This window comes from Drosophila rhopaloa, unplaced genomic scaffold, assembly GCF_018152115.1.
Source record: "Drosophila rhopaloa isolate 14029-0021.01 unplaced genomic scaffold, ASM1815211v1 contig_47, whole genome shotgun sequence".
In the NCBI taxonomy this organism is placed as follows: Eukaryota; Metazoa; Arthropoda; class Insecta; order Diptera; family Drosophilidae; genus Drosophila; species Drosophila rhopaloa.
The window spans coordinates 1,508,570-1,525,257 of NW_025335142.1; the positions used below are offsets into that span (position 1 = coordinate 1,508,570).

Below are 16,688 nucleotides of genomic sequence, written 5' to 3' on the forward strand. Positions count from 1 at the left end.
TATATTACTAAGCAGGAAATAATTTTGCTGTTTAATAGATTAATTCAAGATTGCACGTAAAAATGAAAGCTAATCAATGATTGAGTTTAAGTTTTTGGGGGGTTTACTCAAGCCTTCTGGCAATACCCAACCGAAAATTAGTACTCTGAAAATAATCTTTATAGCTGTCAGTAAAAGTGGAAAGCTCTGATAATATTTTACTGCCACTAAAAAACACAAGCACTAATTACCTTTTAAAATAATCGTTTGAAACAAACACTTAAGGTAGGTTCAGTTAACAAGAACCTTATCGAGGTTGAGTGACGCATATCATATGAATAAAACATCTAAGAATTACAATAAACTAAAAAAATCAGAATATATCCGTATATATTAAAAAAAATCTAAACTACATTTTTTTAAATTTTTTTTATACCCTTGCAGAGGGTATTATAATTTTGGTCAGAAGTTTGTAACGCAGTGAAGGAGACGTTTCCGACCCTATAAAGTATATATATTCTTGATCAGGATCAATAGGGGAGTCGATATAGCCATGTCCGTCTGTCCGTCTGTCCGTCTGTCCGTCCGTCCGTCTGTCCGTCTGTCCGTCTGTTTCAATACCGTTTGCGAGCTCAGTTTAAAAGCTAGCGATCTGAAACTTTCACAGTCGTCCTAAAACAAGTGTACGCAGATCAAGTTTGAAAACCGCCCCGATCGGATGTCTATATCCTATAGCTCCCATAGGAACAATCGGATATAACTTGCAAGAATGAAAGATATTTCGCGCAGTGTAAAAGCTATTGACATAAATCTTTCCAAATCTTATTTTTTTATGCGTACCTTGATTAGAGTAAAAGCGCGTGACGATCGGACGTCTATATCCTATAGCTCCCATAGGAACAAAAGGGTAAAATCGGTTAAAATTTAATGATTTTTAGGATATTTCACGCAGTATACAAGCTATTGACATGAATCTTTCCAAATCCTATTTTTTTATGCATACATTGATCAAGGTGAAAGCGCGTGCCGATCGGACGTCTATATCCTATAGCTCCCATAGGAACAATAGGGTGAAATCGGTCCAAATTTGATGATTATCAGAATATTTCGCGCAGTGTGTAAGCGCAGTGTCTATATCTTAAAGGAGATAGGAAAAATTGTTAAAGGCTGCGAAAGTATCCATTTTTTTCTATTTGTATATGACATTTTTGCAGTATAAAAGCAATTGACTTGAAACGATGCAAATCTAGTTTACTTATGTATACCTTATTCCTTTCGCTACTTTTTAACTTTTAGCAATTTCGTCAAAGTCTGCAAGGGTATTAAAACTTCGGCTTGCCGAAGTTAGCTTCCGTCCTCGTTTTTGGTTGTTTTTATATAGTTCTCCGATCCGACACTACCTGGAACAGAAAGACTTTTGGAAAAGTTTCATTCAAATCACTCTAAAACTGAGAGACTAATGTAGATTGAAATTCCTTGGAGAAATTTTCAAATTTACAAGCAAGTGGTGACAAGTAATCGTTTGAAACAAACACTTAAGGTAGGTTCAGTTAACAAGAACCTTATCGAGGTTGAGTGACGCATATCATATGAACAAAACATCTAAGAATTACAATAAACTAAAAAAAAATCAGAATATATCCGTATACATTAAAAAAAAATCTAAACTACATTTTTTTAAATTTATTTTTGTTGTTGTTTTTATATAGTTGTCCGATCCGACACTACCTGGAATAGAAAGAAGACTTTTGGAAAAGTTTCATTCAAATGTAGATTGAAATTCCTTGGAGAAATTTTTTTATAAGCAAGTGGTGACAAGTCCATTTAAAGTTTACCCATTTCCAATATGTTTGTTGAATATCAATTCGTAGACCAAAGATATTAAATATTTTTCTCGATTTTTTTTTAAATTTTGTTTTTTCTTAAGCACATAAATAAAAATGCAGTTAAGATTTCCAACGCCGAGGTCTGCATTTTTAAATAATTTTCTCTGAATCCTAATAGTTTAAAATCGCCACAGGCATTTTTTCAGTTTCAAAAGATAATTCATTTAATTCAAAGGATTTAACAAAATTTAAAAACGCTGTGAATTGAAGCCAATTTCAAACAGAATAGGTTAAACTCTAAAAAAAATTAAATGAAATAAAATATAAAAACATGGGAGTCATTATAAATCGAAATATTAATAACAGGGGAGCGCGCCGCAATAGTTAGTTTTATACTTCAACACAATAGGAAGTTGATAAAAGTCTTTTAAAAGTGTCCAAATAATTTGTGCAGATAAAAAAAAATAAGAATTCTTTCTTTTGAATTTAATGTAAGTAATTTTGCGTTATATAGTAACGTAAATTTTTTCTAAGCTTAATTTTGTGAACTTTTTTTGCTTGCAGCCATAGGTAAATAGAGAAAAACTCACAATGTAGGTCCCCATTAATGCAGGTCGCCGATATTCGGATTTTTTCACGACACAGTCACTTGATACCAACTGCTGATGTAGACAATTTGATGGACTTCTTAGGGCACTTACAACGTAAGCAGACTACTGACTCTAAGCTCAGTGTGAATTCGGGCTGAAAGATGGTGACACAAGTAGTCCTCTGTTCGGGATTTCTTATAGTTTTTTTGGCCTTAGCCACTGAATCCTGGCTGCTATCCCAATCCGACCCAAACGAATCCAGTTATTACGTGCGCCACCTGTCGATGCATTTCTCGCGAGTTTTTCTCAGTGTCAATGTGGAAAGTAATGAATCTCCCACTCTCATCGAAGCCCAGTGGCCGGTTTCGTACTTTCCCATGCCCACTGTGGTGTTTCCCCACGGCGATGTTCACGCAAATGGGGACCATGATGATTGCTCACTTCTGCAGCAGGCCCACTGGTCCCAGGTGGATGCACTGAGTCGACTGTGGGTCATGGACATTGGATTCCCGGGAACCAAGTGCTCGCCGCGACTGTTTGTCTTCGATTTGATACGCAACAATGCGGAGGTATTGAGAATCGATTGCGGGCAATATATAGGCGCCAACGATACCGAATCTCTGGTGGTGCGAATGGGACCCAAGGGTCCGAGATGCGAACAGGAGCGCCACATATACTTCATTCTGGGTCAGGCTCCGGAAGTGGTCGCGTACGACATCCTGGAACAGACTTGGCAACGTCGCTCACTACAAAGTCACAAGTACGAGAACATGAACCAGTCGTTTCCCATTGAGCCGGTGGATTTCACATTCGGTCTCCAGGGTGAACTCATCCTCTCCGATCAAAATGGTGACCTCTACAGCACCATGGACAGACTGGAAACAGAGGGCAAAAAGGAATTGCTCTCGAGTTCAATAGAGAAGACCATCAAACTCACCCATTTGGGCAGCCTTCTCGGCAGCAGTAGCAGTATGATCATCGACAATTTCGGAACCTTGTACTATGTGATCCCCAAATTCGGAGCCGTAGTGCGATGTGCCAAACTATCCAACATCACAGCCGAGGGCAATGAAATCATATATATCACATCGAAGAACATCCAGCAGATATTCTTCAGCTCCAACGATGCTTTGTGGGTGCTTAGTGATCGGGTCTTAAATGCCAAGGACATGTGCTTCCCTAGCTAATAATAGCAAATACAAATATAACTTATATGTAATTCAAAAAACCTTCGGCCTTGTGTATATGTTTTGTTTATTATTCGTTTCGTCTGGCTTGGTGATGTAATTCGTTTGGTTTGTTGATTATGCTATGAATAGTTAATGGACCAAAAACAATTAAATTAATGGTTAACAGTTTGCTTATTCAAATAACCCATTAAGGCTTGTAGCCGCTTCTTAATGTTCTTCTGATCGTCCAGGGTGCAGCCGAGCAGAACGCTCTCAAATTTCTTATCGACGGGTCCCAAATCCGCCTCAGGCAGTGTGTCCATTTGTCCGGATGGATCCATCGAGCTGCTGCAGCAGGCATTTAAGTACAACTGGCAACGTTGGCGCGCGATCACGGGATCGCCCATTTTGATCATAGTGTCGATCAAAGCATTTATCTGGCTGAGGGAGTCCTCCTGCGAGTTGTCGCGCACAGTGCGCACATTCAGCTCCACGGTGCCCAAACGTGAGCTAACTCGCTGAATGTACAACATGATCTCCTCGCGTTCGGCTAAAATAAAATACAAATTAGTTAATCTTTAAATATAAGAAGAGTAGTTTGGTTTCAGGGTGTCAAAGTTAATATTATATACTCAAATCTGATTTTCATACAACTTTTGTTTCAATGGTTTTTATAATCAATACGTATTAATTCAGTTTAAATTCAGCCTTTTTAGTTTGGGAATACTTTGTACTAAAATAAAGGCTAATTAATATTTATTTAATAGGTTGTAAAAATATTCACAAATATAGGTTTAAAAGTCTAAAAATCACCATTTTTTTACTAACATATCTTTTATCTGCAAAATGCAATATGCTTTTAGGCAGAAAGAAATTTATTCTTAATAGGTGGTGAACATTGTTTGTAACCGGGCAAACATATTAACTCCTGAAAATATGGGACGTTGTTTGAGCTCATTCACCAAATATTTATTGCAATGGCATGGCTTAATTTTCTAAAGCAAATATTATTTTCCAAAAAAAATAAATCTTGTCTCGTTTTATGATGGTCTACCAAAAAGTTTAATATGCATTCCTCACCCTCGCTCATGTTCTGCATCATTTCGTTGCTCTTGATCAAATCCATGGACATCAAGAGGTAGTCTTTCTTCTCCTGCAAGTTGAGTGCATCCTTTCGCAGTTTCTCCACCCGTGCATCCAACTGGTCGAGTATGTTAACGAATCTGCAAGTCACTCGAAGATTAGTCAGTGTTAATGGCTATTAAAATCAAGCTTTACCTCTCGCTGGCGTTATATGGTCTGTCACATGTTGGTTAAGTGTGGTTGCGGATCAGTGATTAAGTCATGAAAAGAGACAAGCAACGTTAAATGGTTAGATCGCCCTGCTATTCGGATCGAATGTAACCTTATAGAGCTACGAAATTATAACCAGAATAGGTCTACAAAAGAGGCGCTCGCACACAAAGCTCTTTGTTGGGAGTTGTGTGGGCGTTCGCAGCAGATACTTTAAGCTATCACCATTATTGTTATGGAACAAAAGAATCGAATGAAGCTGGTAGCTGTATATAGTGTGAAGAAATAATAGATAAGAAACTTATAATTATTTGATCGCTACAAGGTTGTGAGTTTTCGGTTTCGTGTCTGAATTCTATTTTTGTTTTAGGTAGTATGGGATAACAACCTGTCCAGGGCTCTACTGTCGTCGACGAGTCCGTAGGAGCCACTCCCGCCATTGCCACCGCCGCCTCCTCCTCCGGATCCCGACGTGGATGAGGAGGCCATGGCGCCGGCCCTCAGGTCTTGCAAATAATCGAAATTCATTGACGACTCCGAGTGGTAGGCGCTGGGCGAGATCTGGTGCTGCAGATGGGGGTACAGCTGATGATGGTGGTGCTGGTGATTCTGGAGATGATTGACGCTGGTTTGCTGCGCTGGTGGCGCATCCACTTCCATATCCTGCGGCTGATCCAGAGTGACTTGAACCGGCCGCCCTCCAAAATACGGCCAAGTGTTTATAACCCAAGATGGACAGCTGCCTACTGTTTCGGTTTTTGTTTTTGCCGCTGCTCTGGCGGTTACGTTTTCATTTTTTTGGAATGTCTTAAGCTTTTTTCGCGTGGGTGACGAAGTGTTTGATGCTGTGGTTGCTGTTACTTTGCTTAATTTTATTTGTTTCTGAAGCTGCAAGAAGAGAGAGGGGGAACGTGAATGCCAAGAATTCAATTACCTATCTGATTGTGGACTGTAGAGAGGCTCTGGCGTCTCGACGTCTATATCCTCCGGATATCCGGGTATTATCCCTGGGCCTTGGGTGGTCGGTGGCGGAGGGGTTGGCGGGGGCGAGTCCGTATCGCAACGACGTCGTTTCCAGAAAATACCACGCAGATTCTCAAACATTATTGGCTGAACCACAATTTCTCTAGAAGATTCTACCCAAGCTCTCGGGATGTTTTTCCGGCAACTGTTTTCTAAAAGAAACCCTGGTGGCTGTTTTGGATTTGCAAAGATTACCTGCCGCCCGGGTCTTGAAGTTCCGATTGAATGCACCCTTTGCCCCTGAAACAAGAATGTTTTGAGGGTTTTCCGAGTTTTGGGGTTTGAGTTCGATGACGGCAAAATTCGTGTTCAGTAAGGTTTTTCGTAGGCTCCGTTTTCATATACCCTCAGTTTCATGTTGCTGTTTACTTCTCGGCCCAATTGCACATTTCGTTTCGCTTACATTTAGATTGTCGTAAATATGATTAATTTAACAATATATAGTGGGATTTGTAAGACCGTTGGCGACTAGCCCAAAAATAACAGTCTTAAAATCGATGAGCGATGTCACTACCGATAGTCGTCAGCCAGTGTGTACACAAGAAATGGAGTTTCTATATGTTATAGGCGCCAAATTTAAGTTAGTCGATTTGCAATATTTGTGAACATTAATATTATATATAGATTTCGAAAATTATATCGATTTTGAAAACTAAATCGGTTTTTTATATCAATACTAATGATTTAAATCTCTTTTTATAAATAACAGCTGGATAAAAATTATGTTCCCAAGTGAGGTGAATAAGAGTATATATTTATATTTGGCACCATATTTAAATCGCTATTCATTAAAGGTTATTGGCATTATTTAAACACAAAATTGCCAAATAAATCGTTGTAATTTCTTCTCATTGTTTTTGTAGACCTCTACAAGAACATGTAATGTTAAATAAAAATAATATATATACCTCGAAAAAAGGCAGTTTAAAAATGTCCCCATTCAAAAATAAGTGCTTACCAATGAGTTAAAGTATAGTTTCTATTTTATTAGTGGCGCCAAATTCAAATCGCGGACACACAGCGCCGTTCGCGACCATTGACAACTCTTGGTGGCAATGTCGAAGAAATAGTAGAAGGGACATTGCTGCAGACTGGCGTGTCCCTTCACGCAGTAGATGAAGAACTCGCAGCGCTGCATATGCGGGTACAAATGCTGTCCGTAGGGCGGACAGTGGATGAGATCACTCGAAATGGATCCGCCCGGCTGAAAGCTGGAACTCCCACCGGAGGGCAGGTCATCATCCCGACCGCCCAGAGTGCACTGTGCCCTGTCGGGAACATCGCATTTGCCAGTCACTGCATTCCAATGCAGTTGGGAGCTGCACTCCTGCAGTATCGCCTGTCCATAGTAGCAGATGTAATATTTGCTGCAGCTGCTAGAACTTCCCACATAAACAATCCGTTCGCTGGACTGCTGTTCCATCAAAGTGGAGCAGTAGGTGGCTGCATCAGTGACCATGTTGTTCAGATCACCATCCCCACCTTCGGGGGAAGTATTCTCCATACTGGTATCCGTGCCGTTTCTGCATTTCACATTTCCCGCCGCATCGCAAAGTCGGCTTTCCGAGTTGAAGAGCATGGTTGGTGGACAGGAGGCCAGGACAGCATCTCCGTTCTCGACGCACAGGTAAAACATGTGACAGTCCTCCGCGTGCTCCACGAAGTCACCAGCCACGTGATTGGCACAAAAGCCCCCTCCACTCTGTCGAATGGTCACCGAATTTGTGGGTTTCCATAGCTTCAAATTTCTCTGGGCTGAGCCAAGCACACAGCTTATCATTAAATATAATCCTGTTAACAAAAAGTGGTCATCACTTCAAGTTTAAGCTTCAGATAGAGTTCATTCTACTAACCCGTATTAAGCTTCATCTTTCGTGTCAGACTCCAGTAAAGCGCAGTTTTATTCTAATTTCGTAATGCCCGGAGAACTTGGCATATATGCCACACAAACGGCGCCAAGATACAGCCAAGTATCACACTCAATATCAGAAAATTAACATTTTCAATTGCTTGTCAACGGAGTTGATAACGCTGCGGTTTTTATTTTGTTTTGGCAAAACAATCGATATGATATCTCAAATTGGCACTGAGATACATCTTTAATGCTCACGGGATTTTTTAATTTCAAGACAGTCGAGATTAGCTAAGAATGATTGTAGGCTACAGTACCAATTGGCTGTGTGATACGGTGATAAAAGTTGTCCTTGTAAGGAAAACGCTATCATATCGGTCAAAAGGTTCCATTTCCTATTGAACCAGAAGGTTGGCCTATTTTTGTCAAAAAATTTAGCAGTTGTTTCAATTCAAGGTTCACATTTTGCAAAGATAAAACGGAGCTGTGAAGAATCACTAGAAATTTCTGATTAATTTAAGAATAGTTCAAGGTCAAATGCTTTTATGATAAGAAATATAGTGAGTTTTTTATTACTGCATTTTTTTATTCACTTTTAAATCCAAATGAAATCTTTTCGCTTAAAATTCGGATGGAATTTACATATGACGTACATACAAAATTCAACCGAATTTTAGCCGAAGAAGGATTTTTGTTACACGTAAATTTATTTTATTTTCTCAAAAATAAAAATTAGAATTAACTGAACTCTAAATAAGGGTAAAATTGATGACAATGTTCTTAATACTTCCATAATTAAGTAATAAAGTATGCTACAAACGATTTGTTAATATTATACTGAGATATTTAGCTTTTAACTCAAAAGAATTAATTAAAGAATGGCAAGAATGTCGTTCAACTTCACCTAAAACAAATACGCCTAGGTAATGCGTATATTAATACCCAACTTTCAGATGTTGCCCATTGAAAAAATAGTTGCATTTTATAATAGATATTTATTTAAGCTTCATTTGCATTTGTATTTTGTTATAGCATTTGGCCTGACTTAGTGCCACACAGGATCGCTTCTCGTAATCCCAGCCGTAGAAGAAAGGACATTGCTGCACCATCAAATAACCAGAGCGACATTGGTAAAAGTAGTTGCAATTGCCCGAATGTGGATAGACATCAATTACGTGTCGTTTGCACTGCTCCCGAGGATTTGATGTCATGGTCTAAAAAATAATTGATTGATAAGTAATGTGACTCCCCATCAGATAGTATACAAAACCCACCAGACATCTGACATTTTCCGGATGATCACATTTGCCAGTGCGAGAATTGAAGTGCAAACTGGCGGCACAACTCATGGGAAGTGCTTCCCCACGATAGCAAATGTAATAATCAGAGCAGGAATTCTGATTTGGCAGCAATGCGATGCGACTTTGATTATCCAGCTGTGGACATTGGTTGGTTACAATAACCTCTGCGCCAGGAGATATCGTAGTCGAATTGGTGGTCCCATTCTGGTTGACTGATGGGCGCAAGGTAACAGTCACTGACGGAGTCAGAGTGGTGATTTCGCCTGTAGGAGTTGCACTGGTCTCCACGTCAGACGTAATATCCGTTGAGCTATTCGCGTTGTTTTCCGTTTCCACCGCCGATCCCGTCCGACAATCAATATCGCCCATGGGCTCACACATTTCCATATTGGCACTGAAGTATTCGCCCTCCGCACATTCGCCATCGTATGACTCATCGCCGTTGCAGAAAATGTAGTGTGCGCAACTCTTTGGTGAATTAACGAACGACAGGCTATTGCCATCATTACACTCATCGAAAACGTCCGCCAGGCATATTCCAAGGAATAAGATCGGGACCAGGAGGGATCCAAACACTGATTGATACATCTTCTCCGCTTCGTTTCGAAAAGTAAACTGATCAATTTCGTATGCAGACTTTACCACCTGAATGCTTATCAGAAATTAATTTGCCTAAGAACACGGTTTGATAATAGCTTTATTACAGACTCACAGGCGAATCTTACAAGTGTAAGCCCGATAAACGATTCGGTTTTTTGGAAATACACTGTCCTTGGGACTCATCGAAATGAAAGTTCTGTGGGCACTGCTGAAGTAGCAGATAACCGGAGAGACACTGATAATAGTAATTACTGTTGGCTGGATACGGATAGACTCCACTCTTTCCACTTGTCTTGCAGATCACATGGACATCGGTGTTGGGAATTGGAGTTGTGGTTGCCGGTGTTGAAATCGATGGTGAGGTGGTATCTGCTTTAGTTGTAGGGGTTACAGTGGTTGTGCTTGCCGGAACAGGAAGCTCTTCCGATGTGGAGTTTTTTGTGGTCGGCTCTACAGGTTTTAAGGTGGTAACTGGTGCCTTGGTAGTAACGTCTTTATCATAACACTCGACGGCCTCACGACAGTCCCCGTTGCAGTAGTACGAATCGTCTCCATCGCAGTGAACATATTCGCTGCATTCCTTATTCTCATTTGGGATTTTGAGGATTATAACACCCTTGCATTCCTCAAGGAAAACCGCCCGCACCTGATATCCAGGCAACAGGCAGCCAAAGACTATCAACAACTGCCACATATAGACTTTCAACTGTCTCATCTCGCGGATCAGAGCCTTCTTTATAGGTGGAAATTCTGTTCGGATTGCTTGTTCTCTGATAAGACGCTAAATTCATTTTATTTTCTAGCTATAATGATTTTATTTGACACGACAAGAGGCTTAATTAATTGGTTCTTTTTAGCCTTTTATTTTAACGTACAATCGGCAGAAGCTCGCTGACGACCACATGCCCCAGTTTCGGCATCGAAGACGTATCCAATGGGACATTGCTCCACCAGAAGAAAGCCATCCACGCAGTAGTAGAAATAGTTGCAGTTTTGCGGATAACTGAACCTTCTGGTTACACCCTGCCGACACACACGTCGAATGTCGGAAGGTGAGCTGGTTGATGACGGTGACGGTGTCGGTGTTGGTGTGGTTACGACTATTGGAGTTGTTTGGTTGGGTGACGCAGTTGAATTGTCTACCGAGTCGATTTGTTCACAAGTGAAGTTGGCACTACAAGACGTGGGATCATAGCAAAATAACGAATCCTGGTCTGAGCAATTTAAGTAGGCAAAACTGCAATTGGGACGGGTATTGTTGATGATTCCATTTTGACCACGGCATTCGGGTATGTCCAGGCCATGAATTCCCCAGACAACGAGAAATACGCCGTAGACGATTAGTAGCAAGCCAAAGCGCAAAGATTGCTGCATTCTCGATCTTTTGTGGTGGTTCGGAGCGATGTGCTAAGCTTTTTATAGCTCAGCTAGGGGCAAATCAAGGTTTTTCCTAATAATTTATATTTAATTAAAGGCCTCATGTTGCCACAATCTTGTAACTTATCAATAAATACAGTGCTTATCAGCTAATGGTAGACAACTTCTCTTAGCCTTAATGAGTTATTTGTTTCTGGGAGTTTCCGTTCTAGGTTCGACGGGAGTTTCCGTAGCATTTCGCCACACTTATCTGCACACAACTCCTCCGTTCGATGTCCCATCCGTAGTAGAAGGGGCACTGCTGGAGGGTCAGGAAGCCCTTGATGCAGTAGTAGAAGTAGTTGCAATTGTCCGGATGAGGAAAGAACTCGGTCATGTGTGGCAGACATTTGTGGGAGCGGGGGTCCTCCAGCTGCAAATAATACTCAATGTAACATACAGATTGATGTAACAACTGAATCAAGAACCTACCGCACACTGGGCTTTCTCCGGGTAATCACACTGTCCGGTTAGAGCGTTGAAATACAGCTGATTGGTGCAGTGCATTTCCATGGCATGTCCGTGGTAGCAGAGATAGTAGTTGGTGCACGATTCGTTGCTGGCCATCAAAATCACCTGACTGGGATCATCGCTGGTCGGGCAACTGGGCTTCACAACTGGGGCAATGTCCAGGACATCCACTTCGCTGGGTGGTTCAATTGGCGGATCCGTTGGCTTGGGCGTGGCGGGTACGATTTCCTCTTCAACTTCCGGTTCGGGTTCCGGCTCTGCAGGTTCGTCGACCTCGTCCAGAAAGCATTGTACATTGGCAGCAACATCGCAGCCTCCCGTCTCCGAATCAAAGTATTCCCCCTTATCGCAATCGCCCTTCAGCGAATCCTCACCCTGGCAGTAAACGTACGACTGGCAGCTTTCCCAACTTTGCACAAACGATTCGTCGTCGACCCCTTCACACTCCTCAAAGTGATCGGCATTTAGGTGGCCACTCCACAACAGCACGAGGCACAGGTAGGCCAAATATCTGGACATTTTGATGGTTTCGTCTTGAATGTTCTACTGAAAGAGATCCACTGTTTCACCATTATATTTATGGACATATTTCTGGGACTTTTCCCGCAGAATCAGCAGCCGACATGCATTTCTTTTTAGTCTAATTGAATATCATTTTATCAGAAACCTTCAAGATAACTTAGTCGGAGGTTCAATGAATTACAAAATATTCTGGTTGCCGTGATTCATCCCAGTGAACATCACTCCTCCTCGTTGTTGGTTTTCAACTATCTTCTATTATGTCATCATCTGCCTTGCAGAATCGGCATTACAGCGGTCGATGGTTCCACTTATTTTGCTGAATGTGTTTACATAAGCCGAAAAACTTTAAAATTAATATTCAATATGCTCGCACATACAGACATACAAACGTATAACTGGGCAAACGAAAAAAGCGTCAAAAGCGTGAAAAAGACAACGCAACAGAAATCATTGACCTCAACAACGCCGCATTGGCCGTATTTTGTTTATGGATAGCCAAAGACGAAGACGTCAAGCAGAAAAATACTTTGGATAAGAAGACGCGACTGGAAGTTACCCTACTGCAAAAAAGCTATATTAACGTTCATTAATAATTCAGCAGTTTCTGGTAAAGCCAGCCAAAATGCAGATAGGAAATTATCTATAAACACGTTCCAGTTCCCATTAAGTATTTCAGTTCTCTCGCTTGAAATGCTAAGTATTATAATATTATTATAAGTGGCACCCATAAAATGTTCCTCGATAGTATGGTGATTAGTATTTTCTCGATGAAGTGTACCTAATCTTCGATCTGTGATTCCTTTTCGCCCCTCCACCCTTTTGTTGTGATATAAATCACACGAACCTGCGATTTGCCTGGGGTGTATTTCTTTTTCGGTATTCTTTTCCATTATTTGCACCATCATGGTGGACGGACCACTGAGTGGATTGATCGGACGGGAGAGTTTGCACAAAATCTAATTTATTGTCAAGCATTTCCAATGACGATAAGACTGAAATAAGCACTGCCGGTCTATGCTGCTTAACTTCATCGTGCACCTGCAAGGGGAAAAGGAAAAATTAAGTGTTAAAAATATAAATATAAATAAAATCAACAAGTGCAGGTAGTGGGCTCTGAAGTTCTTTGTGAAATTGTTTAAACAAGTGCAAACGTAACCAATCTCTTGTTGTTGCACAGTGTACATTTATTGCTTTATTATAGCCCATTTCTTATGGGCGATATTTGCTTTAAATGCAATTGACAGATGGACAGAGCGGATGACGGGAAACATCGATCGAGCCAGAACAAAAGACAAAAGACTTTTCAATGCGCTGACGATATGTGGATTCAGTTGTAAAGACATCGACGGCAAAATGTCTGCTGCGTTGCGTATGTTTACACGACAGAATATACATATTCACATTCACATTCAGAATGGTGTATTTAATTTTCAATCCACATGTACATTTATTTACAAACGTGTGTTAATATCGTTTAAAATGCCCAAAACAAGTGGCTGGAGATGTGACGATGACACGATCGTTTTAAAATGTCCTGAGGGAGAGGAGAATAACAAATGAGATCATTTATTATTTTTAGACAGGGGTAAATGCGTATCGTATCTCTAAAAGGCTGGAACGATACTACTGCCTGCGATCTTCAACTCTGCTTTTGAAAAAGTGATAATGATGGAACTAGGTCAGAAAGTATTGTGCGGCTTATTTTGCTGTCGCTTTCAGCCAGAATAACAATTCGTCAATGGCACAAAGAACGCTGGATGCTGACTAAGTGCTGAATGTCTTAGCCAATTAACAACTCCTGAACAAGATCAATGTCCTGGTACACACTGGTTTTTGCATTATTTATGGGAAAGTCGTCATACCTAAACACGAGCACATATTTTTAGATGCCATGGCATATGTTTTTATGCATTTTCTTGGTATTTTTCCGAGGAGCGCACAAAAGCCACAGGCACAGCTGCTTTTTCATATGCGAAGCTAAAAATAGCATATCATTAAATAAGAGAATTTTTGCTTAATGTACAGAATAAATAAAACTTATCAACTTAAGCTCAAAATTCAAAGGCTAAGTCTGTGGGCACATAAATATGTTTTTAAACATTGGTTCAAACTACTCATATACTGCATTATTATGCTTAAGGGAGTGCCCACAGGCAAGTGAAATTTATGCTAAAAAAATAATTGGCGATAAGAATGTGCTGTGACCCGCTGGGAATTGAAAGAGACCCTAAAAGTTGATAGCAAATGAGTCATTTTACCGCGGAGATAGGCAGTCCTTTGTGTCCTGAAAAAGAAATCCTTATCTACAAACTATCCACTATCTTTTAGTGGAAAACTAGCCTTAGGCAAGATAGCAGGGAGCGTTCAACTTTTAACGAATTTCAAAATATTGTATGACTTTACAATTTCAAAACATGGTAGCAAATATTTATAGTGTTTGTGTTCGTTTAGGGGAATCTTAAATGATAACAAGAATCCGCAATAGCAAAAATTCATTCACAGGGGAAGTTATTAAATTATCAACCCCAACGGTATGACAGCCATGGAATCTAATCATGAGTTGCTGGCATAATGCTAAATTATATTCTAAAAGAAATCTCAAGTGCAGATTAAAATATAACTGCAGATAAACAGGAAAGAAAAGCTGACGAGAGTGTTCAGACCAACAGACACCTACACCGTTTGTCGTCTTTCATCCGCTCCACGCCAACTGAGTTGTATCTTTATTTTTCCAGTGAACACTCAACCTAACTCACACACCCATATAGCCAAATTTTTGCTTTTTTTTTTTTGATGTGATTCACAAATCAAATAAAATATATGTGATATTAAAAGAGAAAAAGAAAAATATACAAATAAGCGTCAGTCGGTGGCGAAAAATATTTGTGCCAGCCATAAGACACAATATATCTCTTTCTCTATATACTATGTAACTGTAAAAACCACTTGAAGCGTCGCCGGCAGAGTGCGATCAGATCCGTGAAGAGAGTAAAAAAGAGTAGTAGATCGGAGCTAAGAGAACCGGCATTCAGTATATCTGATATCTGCCTCGCAAATTAGGGGCGGTGTTGGGTACGAAATATTGGGAATGGCATGGCTCGGCTTTACTTTACTTTGCCCGGCAGAGACGGAGGCAGCGAGCTATGCGGGTTCAAATGCGGCCAGCATGACGAATTATTACACACAGTCTCGCGACTGGCAAATGAAATTTTATTTACACCGAAAAAAATAAAGAGATCTATGCAAAGTAAAAATACTTCAATGATTTTCATACAATTTTGATACACGAATAACGTTAAGTCGGTATGAGCTCTACACCTGTCTTATCTAGATTTAAAAAATGGCTTAAGTCCGAGATTAAATCCCACCGTTGCCCTATAAATCTCTATATTTTACCTGACTAATAAAACGAATTTTAATGTTTTAATTTAAAACTGTACAAAAGTACTTTGAAAGTGGAATTGATCTTATGACTTGTAAAAATACTAAAGATAAAAAAGCCAAGCGGATTGGATTATAGATTTCCCCAAAATCAATTTTGAGCCATTTTAGAAAAAATGGATGCTGCAACTTTACTTATTTAAGCCCTAAATTGATTCCTGAAATTTAAAGAGAGTTTTAAAAGTATATATATTTCATGTTCTTTAATTAAAATGATTTTCTATATACGCATACGAGTATATATCATCAACTTGATCATCATATCATATCAATCTAATTTTTCTTTCTGTATAGTATACAAAACACTCACTCACACACTTAACCAATTCATTTGGCTGTTTATACACTCACAATGCACATTGATGATGTTGTTGATGGGATTGTGATTCAAGTATGTAAGGGTATATACATAAAATATTGAAACAAGAAGGGAAAGGCTACCCTTGCGAATTTGCCATAAACATAAACCGCTTGAATTGACACCGACAACCAATTGATGTAGAGCCATGAAATCGATCAAGTTTGACAAGATCGTCTTCTTAACCTTTTCCCAATTAGAAAGTGTAACGAAATATTTTGGGGATTGCGAACCAAACCGATCTTCTCCATTGAATAAAGCGAACAAATTTCTATGCCATAATTTAGAGAAATTCTCTGTGACCAAATGGCTGGGCAAACCAATGTACTCTGCCACAAAAATAAAGGGCATATAATGATCCCTCCTTGTGGCGTCTTGTTGGCCCAGCTATCAGAGCCCATTGATCTGGGAGTCGGGTGCTTGTCTATGGGGATTTTCAATGCGATAATCAAGCGGCGGGCAACCCGTTTCGATTTGCTATGTAAGCCATATTGGGGATTTTCAAATTTTAAATGAACACAATCAAAATCACAGCAACAAATAAGAAATTAGTGGCCGAAAGCTGTGAGTGTATATTTCTGTGGGATACAGATACATGACATGCACGGAATTATACCTATAGCTATGCCCCTCCATATGTATTACACAAGCGTTTTTGTGAAAACATCGCCGTTGTCATCGTCGTCGTCGTCTGAATGCTGTATCTGTTGCCCGGGCAGCTTTAAACCGGATCTTTGGTTTGAAAGTACATTCACTTTGCGCCGTCGACGCTGCTGCTGCGTTGCAGTGGCAGTGGCAGAAGTCCAGGCCCCGAGATCCATACCCCCAGATTCATGCCCAAGCCCCA

The 16,688-nt window shown here is 40.2% G+C and overlaps 8 protein-coding genes across 9 annotated transcripts; 1 reads left to right on the forward strand and 7 right to left on the reverse strand.

The window, feature by feature from the left end:
• The first annotated feature begins 2,556 nt into the window (after positions 1-2,556).
• Positions 2,557-3,582, forward strand: LOC108038302. Its single transcript, XM_017115072.2, has one exon. It carries the CDS (start codon positions 2,557-2,559, stop codon positions 3,580-3,582), a length of 1,026 nt encoding a protein of 341 aa, XP_016970561.1.
• Positions 3,583-3,632: 50 nt separating this feature from the next.
• Positions 3,633-6,370, reverse strand: LOC108038303 (BAG family molecular chaperone regulator 2). Of its 2 annotated transcripts, XM_017115073.2 has the most exons (5): positions 6,076-6,369; positions 5,246-5,745; positions 4,843-4,863; positions 4,645-4,787; positions 3,633-4,114 (listed from the first exon to the last, which is right to left on the reverse strand). In XM_017115073.2, exons 2-5 carry the CDS (start codon positions 5,515-5,517, stop codon positions 3,738-3,740), a joined length of 813 nt encoding a protein of 270 aa, XP_016970562.1. In that variant the 5' UTR covers positions 5,518-5,745; positions 6,076-6,369; the 3' UTR covers positions 3,633-3,737. The 2 variants fall into 2 exon arrangements, with proteins under 2 accessions (XP_016970562.1, XP_016970563.1); XM_017115074.2 differs by lacking the exon at positions 5,246-5,745 and having other exon boundaries at positions 5,792-6,370.
• Positions 6,371-6,824: 454 nt separating this feature from the next.
• Positions 6,825-7,772, reverse strand: LOC108038300 (probable chitinase 10). The gene is made up of 2 exons (XM_017115068.2): positions 7,734-7,772; positions 6,825-7,671 (listed from the first exon to the last, which is right to left on the reverse strand). Exons 1-2 carry the CDS (start codon positions 7,747-7,749, stop codon positions 6,860-6,862), a joined length of 828 nt encoding a protein of 275 aa, XP_016970557.2. The 5' UTR covers positions 7,750-7,772; the 3' UTR covers positions 6,825-6,859.
• Positions 7,773-8,727: 955 nt separating this feature from the next.
• On the reverse strand, positions 8,728-9,621 carry LOC108038294 (probable chitinase 10). Its single transcript, XM_017115063.2, has 2 exons — positions 9,007-9,621; positions 8,728-8,946 (listed from the first exon to the last, which is right to left on the reverse strand). Exons 1-2 carry the CDS (start codon positions 9,619-9,621, stop codon positions 8,728-8,730), a joined length of 834 nt encoding a protein of 277 aa, XP_016970552.2.
• A 1-nt stretch (position 9,622) lies between these two features.
• LOC108038295 lies at positions 9,623-10,412 on the reverse strand. The gene is made up of 2 exons (XM_017115064.2): positions 9,746-10,412; positions 9,623-9,678 (listed from the first exon to the last, which is right to left on the reverse strand). Exon 1 carries the CDS (start codon positions 10,346-10,348, stop codon positions 9,755-9,757), a length of 594 nt encoding a protein of 197 aa, XP_016970553.2. The 5' UTR covers positions 10,349-10,412; the 3' UTR covers positions 9,623-9,678; positions 9,746-9,754.
• LOC108038301 lies at positions 10,408-11,011 on the reverse strand. The gene has a single exon (XM_017115071.2). The coding sequence runs from the start codon at positions 11,005-11,007 to the stop codon at positions 10,495-10,497; it is 513 nt and encodes a 170-aa protein (XP_016970560.2). The 5' UTR covers positions 11,008-11,011; the 3' UTR covers positions 10,408-10,494.
• A 104-nt stretch (positions 11,012-11,115) lies between these two features.
• On the reverse strand, positions 11,116-12,125 carry LOC108038299 (peritrophin-1). Its single transcript, XM_017115067.2, has 2 exons — positions 11,482-12,125; positions 11,116-11,422 (listed from the first exon to the last, which is right to left on the reverse strand). Exons 1-2 carry the CDS (start codon positions 12,037-12,039, stop codon positions 11,219-11,221), a joined length of 762 nt encoding a protein of 253 aa, XP_016970556.2. The 5' UTR covers positions 12,040-12,125; the 3' UTR covers positions 11,116-11,218.
• Positions 12,126-12,577: 452 nt separating this feature from the next.
• Positions 12,578-13,385, reverse strand: LOC108038296. Its single transcript, XM_017115065.2, is given in 4 exon segments — positions 12,578-12,905; positions 12,908-12,957; positions 12,959-13,067; positions 13,199-13,385. Coding segments are annotated over 4 exon segments (375 nt in total). The 3' UTR covers positions 12,578-12,876.
• Positions 13,386-16,688: the final 3,303 nt, after the last annotated feature.